The sequence below is a fragment of the Simochromis diagramma genome, unplaced genomic scaffold, assembly GCF_900408965.1.
Source record: "Simochromis diagramma unplaced genomic scaffold, fSimDia1.1 OVJJ01000316.1, whole genome shotgun sequence".
NCBI lineage: Eukaryota > Metazoa > Chordata > Actinopteri > Cichliformes > Cichlidae > Simochromis > Simochromis diagramma.
Genome location: NW_024387221.1, coordinates 1 through 15,000, shown reverse-complemented (window position 1 = coordinate 15,000; position 15,000 = coordinate 1). Strand labels below are relative to the sequence as shown.

The following is a 15,000-nucleotide window of genomic DNA, read 5'->3' as shown; positions in this document are numbered from 1 at the left end:
ACCAGGATACAGCGGGTCGCTTGACACTCGTGCAGGTGAGGTCCAACAGCCTGAAAGCAAACCGAGGCCAACTGTAACCAGACACATTAGAAAGAAGAACGCAACGAGGTCAAAAGGTCAGGAAGTAACAAACCCGATGAGCTCACCTTGGGTCAGCAGGTGCATTTCTCCATCTGCTTTTTTTTTCCCACAATCCATAGCAGCGGGAGCCGTGGCTGCAGCGGATCGTGCCGTCTCCAGCACCACTCCTGGCTGCCTCATTGGCAGGAACAGGCCTCCACCCCCTGGGGGTTACTGGTGAAGCCACACAGTCTGTCCTCAGCATCACTGGACTGCAGACCTGAAAACACAGAGACTCACCTGTCAGCGAACAGACTGTATATTAAAGAGGGTCAAACCCCTGCTCTCTGTCTGAGCTCAGTGACCTTTGACCCGTTTCAGGTCTGACTGAACAAACAGGAAGTTTAGTGACGCGTCCACAGCTAGACTGACCTCTGACCTCAGCCTTCACAGAGTATCGAGCTGTGAGGCCGTGAAACTGCAGCCAAGCCTCACCATAAAACACTTCTGACAGTTCTGTACTCCATCATCGTCGCCTCAGAGCGAGCGGCGAGCAGTGACGGAGGTCAGAAACGATCTTTGTTCTTGTTTGTCTCGGGTGTTTGTGGTTGGAGGTTGGGCTTGGTGACATCATTACACGGATCTCTGTGATTGGCGTCCACGTCAGCCTGAAGGAAAACTCTGACAGCAACAAATTAACATGCAGTGTGGCGCTCCGAGAGCGCAGCGGAACGTCGGAGCGGCGTTCTCGCCTCGGGCCGCTCAGCCGCCTTTACAACAAAAACCATTAATGTGATGTCCCGCAGCTCGGTCGACACGCATCCCATCAGCCCACGCGCAGCTTCAGACGCCGCAGCAACCGGAGGAACGCTGGAAGGAAGCGAGAATCCTGAAAACCCAGCACAGTTTTGATATTTAAACGGTGATGTTTTGCCTCGCTCGTGCCTGTCAAAAGCTACAGCTGAAGTAGCCCGAGAGGCTTCAACAAGAACAAGGGCGAGAAAAAATCGTCGTCCATAACACCGAGGTCAGCTCCCGCCGTCCGCCTGATCGTCGTCAGCAGGTCCATCAGTCGGGGGTCGCGCAGGGTGACCCCCGACTCAGTCATCACTGAGACACGAAAGCCGTCGCTTTGTTTTAATATATCAGTCTGATTAAATGATTAGGACCTGATGTAATGTGAGAGTGCAGCAGCAGCAGGCCATCATTATCATCATCATCATCTGGGCTGGAACTCTGATCACGGACCCTTTACTAACCCCAGAGGGAAACTGAGTCGTCATAGCAACAAACTTGACAGACCACAAAGCCCCTCATATGAAGTCCAGAGACAGACGACCATCAGAGGACATCAGAGGACAGCAGCACTCACACTGATGTCTCTGCTACAGGTATCATCACTGTTTGCTACAGGAGGTGTGACAGCAGCATCCGGGACGCCGTCCTGTGCCGCTCGCCGTGACATCAGAGAACTGCTGGAGGTACAGCAGAGTTCCTGCTGATGTCACAACGCTCGCCGGGCCGCTGAGCAAAGCCTGGTCACACAAACACACCTGTGTACCTGAAACCTGAGCTTCTGGCTCTTTCTGATTGGACGCAGGTGTTTCCAGAGTGATGGATTAACGCGCTCACACAGCTGGACTGTTGTCATTTCCAGATGTTGTGTGTCTGTATTTTTACATCAAACTTAAGCCCAGAAATAAAACTTTTAACTGTTTCTTATGTCATGCTTCATAAGACAGCTTGTGTCTCGGGTTGCCGTGGCAACAGCGGCGGCTGCTCAGCCCACGCGTCTTTTGAACAACGACAACAGAGAATCGCCTGGATGCACATCTGGATGTTTCTGTGTTCAAGAGAAAGTCAAACGTTTGCACACAGCGAGAGCAGGATCTGAGTTGTGTGTGTTGTGTGCGGTGTGTGTTGGTTTGTGTGCGTGTGTGTGTGCGTGTGCGTGTGTGTGCGTGCGTGTTGTGTGTGCGTTGTGTGTGTGTGTGGTGTTGTGTTATTTTGGTTACATGTGAATGAGTAGCTGCATTCCTGAGCGGGACGTCTGCCGCCTCTCCACCCGGGCGGAGTGGGAGCCAGCACAGCGCTGTGTTTAGTCTGCACCGACACACTCACAGCCGGAGGAAGGGTGTGTGTGTGAGTCTGGTGTGTGTGTGTGTAGCCTTATCAACCACATCGCAGCACAAACACAGAGCACGCTCAGACTGCCTGACGACAGCGTGGTGTGTGTATATGTGTGTGTGTCTGTGTGTGTGTCCTGTGGATGAACCGTCATGAAGTGAGGAATGCAGGAATGTGAACACACAACAGGGCGGGTTTCCAGGCCACACACACTGCTTTCCTGCATCACTGAGCCTGTGTGGATGCTTCCTGCCCGGCGGGGCGACAACAGCTCGCCATCAGCTGTTGAAGGCCGACAGTGAACTCTGTGTGGAGCATCACAGTCACTCGTCTGTCACTCACGCGTCCTTCACTCACGTCTTCGGTCTCGGTCCACAAACTGAGAAACATGCACGCTTTCACAGTTCAGCTGAACTTTGACCCTTTGGTTATAAATGAGGTCAGTTAATAATTGTACCTGATCTGAGATCAGTGAGGAACCCTGTGCTATCACAGATCACTGAGTAGGTCAGACACACCGTTCATGTGTGTGTTACTGAGAACAACGTACCCAGGCTCCACCCGCTGCTCCTCCACCCTCACACTCAGTCCCTCTCCACCTGTGGTTGGACTAAGCTTATAGACCTGACCTGTCAGGGAGGGGCTCTGCTCCAACCTGACACTTGCAGTAAAACCAAGGAGATGTTTACTGACTACAGGAGGGGCGGAGTCTCCATCAAGATTGTCTTCAAACACACCACCTCTGGTTAAAGAGCCATCAGAGGCCACACCCCCCGAGAGCTGCACAGGAATCACACCCACAACAGTCGGGCACGCTCGCTGCTCAACGGCACACGGGCAGCCTGCTCAGCAGCCTCCACCCTCTCGGAGGACATCTGGACAGCAGATGTGTGACATCATCACTGTGTGTTTGTAGCATCATCAGCTTCAGCTCAGTCCCCGCCCTAAATGTTCATCACGAATCCTTCTTTACTCTCACTGACTTTTATCAAATGTTTTTGTCTCACTGACAATAACCATTATTATTGTTATTGTCATTATTATCATATCCAGCTGCTCATGGCGTTATGTTTGTGCCGCTATTCTGAGCGCACGTGTTTGCATTCTGAGGAGAAATTTATTTTGAGCGAAGAAAAGCTGAATTTGAGTGAACAAAATTCAAACTGTATTTCAGTGTTTGCTATTATCCACACACACACACACACACACACACACACACACCACACACACACACACACACCAGCCCCTCTCGCTCAGGTTTTGCATTTGCGCTCGCTCGCAATTTGCTGCTCGCGCTCTCAACATTTCTGCCCGTTGCGCGCTCAACTCTTTCTCTACACCGTTATATTTGTGCACAAAAACCAGCCAATCACAGACTTGATGCAGAAAGAATCTGATTGTCTATTTTGGTCTCCAACCAGCTCGAAATGACGAAATGGCAATATCCCAGAATGCATTTGGTTCCATTTGGGAGATGCCTGTTACCCACCAGCTGACCGCATAGCTGGACGGGACTGATGATTTTTTCATTTTTATGTTTGTTTGTTGGTCTTTGTAACGGTATAATAACAATGAAAGGTGGTGGATTAGCCAATCATGATCAACTCTGGGCTGGACCAATTACAACACATACATGTTGAGGGGAAAAGGAAAGCGATTCGTCCCGGACTTCAGCTACAATGAAAAAGACACAAAGCTGAAGTTATTCTGTCTTTGCTTCCTCTTCTCCTCTCTCCCCCCTCCCTCTCCTGTTTCTACTTCAATCATGAAACTGATCAATGATCAGCTGATCATCTCTCTTGTTTGTTTATCGCCCACTTTGCGCCAGAAAAGAGGAAATCAGCGGATGTCGCGGTAAACAACAGCAGCACGTTTAAGCTTGGTCAGCTGTTGTTAGAATGTGTTTAATATTACTTTCTAGTATCAGCTGATGTTTGCTGGAGCCACAGCTGGAAAGCTGCTGGTCATGATGTTGGTTTGGAAACATGAAGGTGATACAAATCATACATACCGTAATTGTCGGGCTATAAGCCGCTACTTTTTGCACAAGCTTTGAACCCTGCGGCTTTTAGTCAGGTGCGGCTTTTCTATGGATTGTCCCTGATTTTGTGATGATTTGTTCCGCTGTTGTACGGCACTACGGTGCCTGGTGGAAGGGCATGTGATCAGACACACAGTATCGGGGTTCAAGAGTGGTATGTTGGTCACATGTCCGTCCGCCAGGCAACGTAGTGCCGTACAAGTAGCGCGAAAAAACAAACTTCAAAGTAGCGCTACGCGTTCAGCAGGAGGCGTGGATGATGATAGACGATAAACTTGCGAAAAGCAAGTTATGCTCAAGTCTGTCAGTGGAATCTGACAGCGTGGAAAAGTGTGAAAACATCCACGATCACCACACGGATTTCGAAGGGCTGGACTGCTGCATGATGGAGAGGAGGACACCGCCACGGCCCTTCTGAGGGTGTTCAACTCTGACACTGACAACGAGGATTTGTTTGGTTTTGAAAGTGACAACGAAGGAAAGAAGCTGAGAGTGGATGACGAAGCCATCCTGAGCCTGTTCGTATCCGACACTGGAGAAGAGGACTTTGGTGGTTTTAGTGCGCAGGAAGAAGAGAAAGGTGGTGAATGACTGACTTTTCTTCTTGTTAAAGCCGTGTCGCTGCACCTGAGCCTGAAAGGTAGTCTGAATTCTATTTTTCTGGTGTGCTGTAGGTTATTGTTATGCACTACATTTGTTACTCATTTATGAAGCACAGTACATGTTTCGTACTTGTAATTACTCGCTACTTGTACATATACCTAAAAAGTTATGCAAATATGTACCCGTAACTTGTTTTTCAAATATTAATAAAAGGGGTGTGTCTCCAAAACAGGTAACACAACAGGATTTTCCCCTGAGTTTAGCTTGTGCGGCTAATATTCAGGTGTGCGGCTTTGTAGTCGCGGAGAAATACGGTAGTTACCAACAAGACAGTGCACGTCACTGTCACAAACAGCTTTGTTTTAGTTCAAAGGCTTGATGTGTTTTTCCTGTACACACCTGGTGGTGTAGTCGGTGATTTTTTGTCAGTTCAGCCTTTTGTTTAACCCGAGGGACCCGGTCAGCTGGTGGGTAACAGCTCTCCGAGAACGTCAGAGCATTTATGCAAATATGTGATGTCTTTGATGAATCGAGCAGATATTTGAAGTTTACACAGAAACATTCTCGCATGAAAATATCTTTAAAGTTTATTTAGTGACCCAGAAAGAGATAACATTTCAAACTCCGCCACTGCCTCGTTTGAGTTTTGGACCAAATGCATTCTGGGATATTGCATTTCGTCATTTCGAGCTGATTGGAGACCAAAACAGACAATCAGATTTTTTCTGCATCCAAGTCTGTGATTGGCTGGTTTTGTGGCACAAATATAACGGTGTAGAGAAAGAGTTGAGCGCGCACGGGCAGAAATGTTGAGAGCGCGAGCGACACATTGCGAGCGAGCGCAAATACACAAACTGAGCGAGAGGGGCTGTTGTGTGTGTGAGGATAACAGCAAACACTGAAACACAGTTTTTGCACGCAGGAATGAATTTTGTTCACTCAAATTCAGCTTTTCTTCGCTCAAAATTAATTTCTCCTAAAATGCAACACTTGCACCTGCAATTTTTTTACGTGCGCTCAGAATAGCGGCACAAAAATAACGCCATATCTGCTGACCTCTCCCTGCTGACATCATCAAGCACAGCTGAGGTCGTCCACCATCATCAGGCAGCTACAGGAAGTGAGGTGATGATGTCACAGCGTTTAAAATCTCACTTCCTCTGCTGTCCTGATTGGCTTGAAACGTCAGAATGATGTAATGCTGACAGAGAAGTTCAGAAACAGGAGACCCACAGCTGCCCCCCAGCCTAAACGATGATGTGTTTGATACTGACCGGTGACAGCAGGCAGCAGCAGCACACACAGGCACACCTTCAGCGCCGGGGACGCCATGTTGGATCCACCTCACAGGGCGACGGGCATCACTGATCCTGGGCTCGCTGCACCCCTCCCCCGCTGAAACACAGACAGGAGCTCGGTTTGTTCTCAGCAGATGAGACGCACACTCATCCATCACACACTCCACCTCTCTCCTCCAGCTCGCTCCGACAGCAGCACCATCCTGCAGCTCTGACAGCTGATTGGTTGTGAGAGTTACACAGAGACATGCTGACCCCCCCCGAGCCAGTGTGCAGCTCGTCCTTTTACAGTTGAAGATTAAGGAGGAGCTGCCAGAGGAGCACACAGAAACATCCTTTAAACAGCTCCGTCAGTGTTATCCACCCAGGGTGGAGCTGCTACTGTGGCACCGCTCATACACGCTGAACACGGTTACTGGTTTCCTGTTCCTGCATCGGTAGTTTGTGTTGTTAGTCCTACATTGTACCTCAGTGTATTTATGGCAGTACTGCAACTAAATACTGTAATATCATCACTGCTGCTGTTACACAGTGACAATGATTTCCATCAACTAAATAACACGTGTGTAACGTCTCTGTGCACTGTTTCTGTCATGATATCACACACAGACACACACACACACACACACAGACACACACACATACATACACGCACACACACAGACACACACACGCACACACAGACACACACACACACACACACAGACACACACACCTCCAGGACATCATCACAGCCTCTGGTGTCTGTGTTCACTTAAACAGTCCTTTAATATCTTTTTATTGTTCTGTAAAAAACTTTATTCATAATTTCACATGTACACTCATCTGCCTCTTCATTAGGTACACCTGCTCATTAACACAAATATCTAATCAGCCAATCACAGAGCAGCAGAACATGTCCTGCTGAGGTCAGAGGTCAAACGCTTTCAGACTGACAGTTTGGAGTAAACATGGCAGCACGGCTCCACCAGGCTGCTGCTGTGACACTGTGGGGTTAAACTGGTTCACTCCACGGTCACAGATCTCAGGTGGTGGAGTGGGAGATGTCATCTGGGATCAACAGCTGTGTGATGATGTCACAACATTTCCAACAGCTTCCTGAATCTGAGCCACAGAATTAGAGCAGCTCTGAAGGAGAAAGGCTCCGCCTACAGCGAGCCAGGTGTACCTAATGAAGTGGCACATGAGTGTGTGTAGCAGCTTTATCATTCATACAAAAACCTGCAGGAGATTGTTCCACAGTGCGCACACACACACACACACACACACACACATCTGTAACATCTGCATCAGCTCACAGTCAACCACACACACGCACACACACACTGAGCTGTGTGTGTGCGTGTGTGTGTGGCAGGTCATGACAGGTGCGTTATACACGCGTCATGAAGGTCACACACACGGCATATATACCATCACGTCATACAGAGGTCACGTGGCCGCCGCTGTACATCACCTGTATGTTTGTCCGCAGGTACGTTTTAACGGCGCTTTTACAGCTGAGACTGGAGGGGAGTGGCGCGCGCACACACACGCTCTCTCTCTTACGCGCACGCACACACACATACACAACACACACACACGCACATACACAGCGGTCGGTCAGATAAAACGGTTCTTACCGGTGACGGAGGCTGGCTCGGCTCTGCGGGAGGAGACGAGGCCGTCTGTCTGTGTTCGGTCCCGGCTCGGCTCTGTTCGGCTCGGTCCGGTTCGGACTGTGCTCTCGGGTGTCTGTCCGGGTGCAGCCGCAGGTTTGTGCCGCAGAAGGCGAAAATCCGCAGAGACGAAGCGGCGCTCAGTTTTCCTGCGGCCTCAACCAGACTGTCAAACTAAAAACACGCACCCGAAACATCCGGTCACAAAGCCTTCAAAATAAAAAGCGACGAACACCTCCCAGTGCAAACCAGGTGGTCTGACATTAACACTAACTAAATTTAACAGATATAATCATCAGATTCAAAACTCTGCTTCATGCTTATACTTATATGAAATAAATCGACCTCTATTTTCAGTCTAACCTCCACTAAATCAGAAAACCTTTAAAATTTGACTGAAAATCAGCAAGAATTTTTTTTTATTTAAAATAAATAAATTAAAATGAAAGGAGCGAACATGCACCGTTGTATGTGTGTAGGGTAAAGCACTCCAGAAACAGTATAACTGCATCTCTGACTGACCCTGCACAGTTATGGAGCCGCTGGTGTTCTAGCCTCTATGTAAATGTGTGACGCTGTGGAATATGTTTTAAATTGTCTTTTCTTTGTCATGTATTTATTTTTTTTATTTTCTACCCATGTGTGTCTCTAATACAGTGAAACTGTTACAAAAACACAACAGGAAGTTTACTGAAATTGTTCAACAAATGTCTGACTGACTCTTAATCCACTTCTTTGAACCCGTTGATGAGGCATTGATGTGCTCTGAAAATAAGACCTGTCTGGTTCTCAGGGAGGTTTCACACCCTGAGGAAAAACTGAACCCAGCCTCAAGAGAACCGTTCGTACCCTTCAAAATAAACCAGTTCTGCACTTCCTGTTTCCCCCACCAATCTGATCTGATGTTAGTGCGCCCACTGCTGGTCCGCTGCTGTAACTTCAGTCTGCAGATGAGCATCCACCAACACCGGCAGCTTCTGAGCTACTGCTGCCCCCTGCGGCTGCTCAGGTTATTACAGACCGAGGATGAAGGTGAGACCTGCAGGTGTTTCCTGAACTTCTGCTCCTGATCCAGTTCCCTCTGCTCGTCCCTGCTCTGCTTGTTTGTCCTGGTTTAACATCTGTTTTGTTTCTGTAGACATCAGAATATTTTATGGACATGTTGTTGACAAAATAAACATCAATAAATAAAAAATATACAAATAATGTAAAAAAGGAAACAAAGTGAGAAAGAGCGACGTCACAGAGCAGACCCTTAGCAAAGGTTCATAAATCAAACACCCTGTTTTTGATTTATGAACATTAGCAAATACAAAGGTGTTCTTCTGCCCCCAGGTTTAAACTGTAGGACATAAAGAAGGATGGAGGAACATAAGGTTTAATGTCATAACAGGCGTCAGTCCACACACTAAAGTTAGTGTGTAGCAATTCTAATGCACAGAGTGTCAACATTTTATTGCCACTAGGTTTATATTGTTATTAATACATTTCTAGACTGTTGATTCATTGGTTTTTTCCTCATATGGACAACACTTGATCCCTACATTATTACTACAGTTTCTGGTCTATTATTACTTGGTTATATGAATGTAATATTACCCAGCTGTCGTTTTACTAGGACATTTATTTATGTAACGATAATACCAGGCTGTTGTCCAAATTGATTACCTCCGTGTTTCCACTTTATCACTGCACTATTACCACATTATTACTGAGCTGTAATAGAAAAGGCCACCAAGGTAGTAAGGAGAGTCCAACTGCACTGAGAGGCCGAGCTGGTCTGGACCATCAAGTCTTATCCAGATTCTCACTGACACAGAATAACACACAAGTAAATTGTAGGACTTTACTTCAGTGGTAATTCAGACAGTAATACAAAGTAGAAGAAAGAAGGAGACTGGCTCCAGACCTGAAGCACTCCCAAACACAAGAACAGAACACATGATATGCCATGTTCTCAGTCAGAACATGCTATATCATGTTTAGATGGAAGCTAGTGAGCTAACCTCCTGCTAATTTCTAACTCTGTTAAATTTAATAAATAAATTCTGTTTTTATGGATGTTAAACTTAACTGTTACACCTGGTAAAGCAGCAACGCTGATCATTTTATTACAGATGAAAGAATTTAGACAGTTTGTAACTCTCAGTGATGCTGCAGTGTTCGTTTGACTTTGGGACCTGAAGCGGAGTTTAGGACCCAGGCACGGCTAATGACGTCAGACTTAAAGACCGGATAAAGCAGGAAATATACATGGTAAACTAAACAGTAACAAAACTGGAAACACCGGGTCAACGACCCAGGTACCCAGGCTGTTGTATTAAAGAAATTCTGTTTAAAGAGCTCAAGGAAAGAAAGTTCTAACGATGCTATCAATGAAGGTCAAAGTCAAAAGCTCAGCCAGCCCAGGTACTCGAGTATATAGATCCTCATCCACCTGCTGCTCGTTACACTCAGGGGCAGAAACAGGACCTCGGTTTGGGGTTTCAGAAAGCTGCTGATCTCAGACCTGCACAGCTTCAGCTGCATGAAGAGCACATGATGTTTTCTCTGACGCAAGTAAATAAAACCTGAAGGTCAAAGGTCGTCACCTTTATGTTGAACTAAAACTTCTGATCTGAATTCTTTCACTGTTTTTTGCCAATAGTGTGTTATTTATCATAAACTAATTCAGAGTCATTCACAGCAGAGTAACCAGAGAGGAGCAGACATTACATATAAAACTTTCTACACGACTGAATCTGATATCTTGATGTAAAAGTCAGAGCCTTTAGATTGAGGTTAGATTCTCTGAGCACTTTCTCGTTAAACGTTGTTCTCTTTGCCAAGTTTCAGTTCAGACAAACACGATCAGAGTGCAGTAGCTTTGTTCTTCATTACTTTACACATTTTATAATAACAGTGCACAATATCAGCTGAGTCTCTATGAGCCACTATGAGCCCTCCACCTGTGTATTTTGGTCCTGCTTTGGCACTAAATATTGTTTGTTGTGAATCATGGACAGCACAGTGAAACCACAAATGCACCATTAAAGACACTGAAGGATGAAGAGATTTCACTTCCAAACATCTCCGATGCTCTCGTATGGAATTTTTCAAAACAAATATAAGAAATGTCAGTTTTACACATTCGATCGTTTGACGTTTTATACAAAGACAAACTTGAAAGAAATGAGTGAAGAAAAACAAAGTGAAACAAGAACAGGGGGCGGGGCTTACAGGAAGAAAAACAATAAATCCACAGTCGCTGTTGCTCATTCTGACTGCTCTCCTCTTCTTGACTTGTTGGACCAGTTTCTACAATGCATAACTATATCATAGCCATAGACTTTGGCACTGCATACACTGGATATGCCTTCAGTTTGACACCCAAAGGGGCAGAAATAGATCCCCACATGAGGAGGTGGGGTAGAGAGTTTGGACTGGACACTCCAAAGGCTCCAACCTGCCTTCTGTTCAATGAAGACAAAGAATTTATCAAGTTTGGTTATGAAGCTAAAACAGATTATATCAGGATGCGAGGAGAAGAAGCAAGGAAAAGCTACTTCTTTGAAAACTTCAAGATGGCGCTCTATGGAAAAGTAAGTAAAAATCACTGAACCTTAATATTCTGCTAAAGATTACACTCATGTGAATGAGACGGTTGAACATGTCTGTTATACAAACTCCACTGAAGAGTCCATTCAGTCCACACAGAGACCGTCTGAGCTGGAAACACCGATTCAGCAGATAAATGTTAGAAAGCTGCATTAAAAGTTTTGTTAGTGCAGCAAGAAAAAGACTCACAGATGTGTTAACGTTTGAATTCAGCCTGCAGCGACACCATAAAGGTTATTATAGGTTGTGTTAGTCATACAAACGTCAGTGGAGACGAAACTTAAAGAACCACAGGAACAAACAGACTCATGAAGATCTCTAACGAGCGTCTCACACTTTGAACTAATGAAGCCTGTCTGCTCTGTGGGACATCAGATAAACATCTATGTGTTTGCGACCTGACATTAGTCCACAAAGGTTTAAGGTTAATAACACTAAACTGATAACTGTGTGTATCCACACTACCATCATCTACAGAGAGTCAGCAGAGATGTGGAGATTAAAGCTGCAACTGGAGGTCAATGAAGGCCTTGAAGGTGTTCACTGAAGCTCTGAGATACCTGAAGGACGACGCTCTGAGAACCATCACAGAGAGCACAAGAAGGGAGGAAGTTCACAGCCTCTGACTTCACCTGGGTGCTGACTGTACCTGCCATCTGGGATCCTTCAGCAAAGCAGTTCATGAGAGAAGCTGCGACTCAGGTAACATCATTTATTAAGAGCTCTGAGATCCTGAAATGTTCAGAGGAGTCAGTTTTCTTTCATTTGCAGGCAGGACTCGTTACAGAAAGGAACTCAACACCACCTGATCATCGCACTGGAACCAGAGGCAGCCTCAGCCTGGTGTAAGAAGCTGCCAGCTGATGGCTTCATCACTCAGAACCATGATGGAGGATCACTGGATCAGTGTCCAGGAACACAGTTCATACTGATGGACTGTGGAGGGTACTCTATGTGACTCTGTTACACTCACAAACATTCATCCACAGACACGCTGGAAACATCTGTCTGCTGCTGCAGGAAGTCAGCTTTCATCACTTTCCTGTGTGTTTCAGGTGGAACCATCGACATCACAGTTCATGAAGTCCTGCATGGAGGAGCCCTGAAGGAGCTGCACAAGGCCTCAGGAAATGATTTGGGGGGACAAACTTGTGGACAGGAATTCAAGAGTTCCTCAGAGAAATCTTCAGTGATGGTGTCTGGGATGAATTTGAAGAAAACTTTCCCAGTGAGGTTCAGAAAATAATGTATGATTTTATGTATTTCAAAACAGGTAGATGATGATGTTCTGATAGTGTGTCCATATAATCTGGGAACACTGGCTCAGGAAAGACAGGAAATAGAAAGGTTCTTTGAATCAGTCCGAGGTGCTTCCTGGGATGATGGATTCCATCAAAATCTCCAAAGAGAGACTGAGGTCTTTCTTTGCTGAGAGTCTGAAGGGCATCACTGACAGTCTCAGAGAAATTCTGAATAAAGATCTACACATCCAGTGCATTCTGTTAGTGGGGGGCTACGCTGAAAGCCAGATTCTACGGCAACATGTTATTGATCAGTTTGGTGATCAGTGTAAGTACTGTGTCCTTTTAGGCCCCAGGAAGCGATCGTGAAGGGAGCTGTGGTGTTTGGGAAGACACCCAGCAGTGGTGGACGTCTCGAAAATTCTGCCTTTACATACGGGTTTGCTGTAAGCTGAGGAGTTTGACCCGTCCAAACATAGGGTAGAGAGAAGTTCACAAGATTGTTCGGGGGAGGTTGTTTTGTGATATTTTCAGGAAACTGGTGGAAGAAGGTGAAGATGTGGGTTGGAATGAAACCAGAGAGTCATCTTAATTCCCTCAGAAGCAAATCAGACAAGGATGAAAATCAGTCTTTATCGTACAGAGAGTAAAAAATCCAAAGTATGTGGATGAAGAGGGAGTGGAAAAAATTGGTTTGTTCGAGGGTTACATGCCTTATACTTCAAGTGGAATCAGTCAGAAAGTCAAACTACAGCTCAGGTTTGGCTCACAGAGATGACATCCCAGCCGTTGATTTGGTTTCTGGGGTTAAGCGATCAGTAAAGCTTGACTTCATGACCAGATAATGAAAATGTTTCAGAGTTCAATTTTATTTATATAGCACCAAATCACAAGAACAGTCGCCAAGTGGCTTTATATTGTAAGATAGACTCTACAATAATACATGCTGAATGATGGGAAACATCCAGAATGAAAGGTCACAGTGATATGTAGTGTAACAGAAAATGACACAGACACTCACATTTCACATGCTCACATGTGAGTGTCTTATCTGTCACATGATTAATGAGATGTTTGTGTAACTACTGTTGTTAATAAAAGGGCTGTGAGGGGAGGCTGGAGTTTGGAGTTGGCTGAGATCAGGTGAAGAGTTCACAACTCTAAGACCCTGACGACTCCCCTTGCAGCAAGTAAAAGACAAAAGCCCTGTGGTCATCTTGCTTTGTTCTCAGTGACTGGGCCATGAGTCAGCAGGGTCTATCGCTTTAAGACCCAACACTTTTTACCACAACACATCATGAATATGTGTGTTTTGTAGTTTTGAGGATGTTTTAAGGACCTGTGTAATATTGCAGAGTTGATGCGTTTGCTATGGTTCTTGTAACATTAGGCCTTTGGTTCCTGTGTGTTCTCTGTTCCAGCGATGACTCTGAGTTTGGCTCTTGTATATTGCTACTGTCAGTCATAATCTCCTGTTTCTGGTCTCTGTTCTGTCTTCAGTTGTCACAGGAACTGGGTCTGGGTGACCCAGGTCCGGTAAGAGGTTAGACGTGTGTTTTGGTTGCTGCTGTGCCCTGTTTCCTTGTTCTTGTATCTAGATGTCTGTGTGCGGGTGTGTCAGCCAAGAGCCTGGGCACACCTGCGGAGGAAAATTACACACACCTGCAGTTCATCTGGCTCGTCGGGGGAGCTACATAGGAGCGTAGCAGAGAGCTCCATGTCGCTTGATCGTATGCGTGACTACCCGTCAGTTTCCCAGCTATAGTAAGTGTGAGTCTGCCGTGACTGTGGGATTGTACTAATTTTTTAGTATTGACTTGTTTTGATTAATTTTGATTGTACTTTACGACTAGATGAGCTTTTAGCGACTGAAGATTTACCAACAACATTTGAAACACCATCCTCTGGCTTAACACCATCATCAACACCATCATCTACACCATGATCACCCTTTAAATGTAAATGTTCGCAACCCGATAACCATTCTTTCACTTCATAAGTGAACTCATCATAATGCATTGTTTTTGCTTTAAACCATGTTTCATGCTTTTCTTTTTCATCATCTGGTAACAAACACATCAATGAACCATGAACTGTTTTTGCTTCATTACACAAACCAACAAAATCAATGAATGATGCTTGAACCATAGAAGTTTCATTTTTTTCCAGTGAGGAATAGAGGAGGTTCTGTTGTGTGGGAGAATTTTGAGTTGGTTTTTGTCAGTCGGGTGGGTTTTCCAGCTCTGTGTTCCGGCTGTTTGCTTTTGTTTTGTGCGTGTTTATTAATCTGAAAACGGGAAAAAGGTAAAATGTCAAAAATCTGCTTCCAGTATAAATATCATTGAATAACTTTAGAAAAACTCCACTTGACTCTT

General features: G+C 45.6%; 1 protein-coding gene, 1 long non-coding RNA gene and 1 pseudogene across 2 annotated transcripts in view; 1 reads left to right on the top strand and 2 right to left on the bottom strand.

Moving 5' to 3' along the window:
* The window catches only part of LOC120746553 (bone morphogenetic protein receptor type-2-like), a 6,338-nt gene extending 6,077 nt beyond the window's left edge, over positions 1 to 261 (bottom strand). The window contains exons 1-2 of the mRNA XM_040051973.1: positions 147 to 261; positions 1 to 50 (exon numbers count right to left, since the gene is read on the bottom strand). The exon at positions 1 to 50 is cut by the window's left edge and continues 155 nt beyond it. Coding sequence (XP_039907907.1) covers positions 1 to 50; positions 147 to 261 — 165 coding nt within the window. The remainder of the gene's footprint in view (positions 51 to 146) is intronic.
* A 43-nt stretch (positions 262 to 304) lies between these two features.
* Positions 305 to 7,949, bottom strand: LOC120746547. Its single transcript, XR_005698877.1, has 3 exons — positions 7,752 to 7,949; positions 6,106 to 6,226; positions 305 to 340 (listed from the first exon to the last, which is right to left on the bottom strand). It is a non-coding gene; the product is annotated as an uncharacterized LOC120746547 (long non-coding RNA).
* Positions 7,950 to 10,920: 2,971 nt separating this feature from the next.
* On the top strand, positions 10,921 to 12,803 carry LOC120746546 (annotated as a pseudogene).
* The last annotated feature ends 2,197 nt before the right edge of the window (positions 12,804 to 15,000 follow it).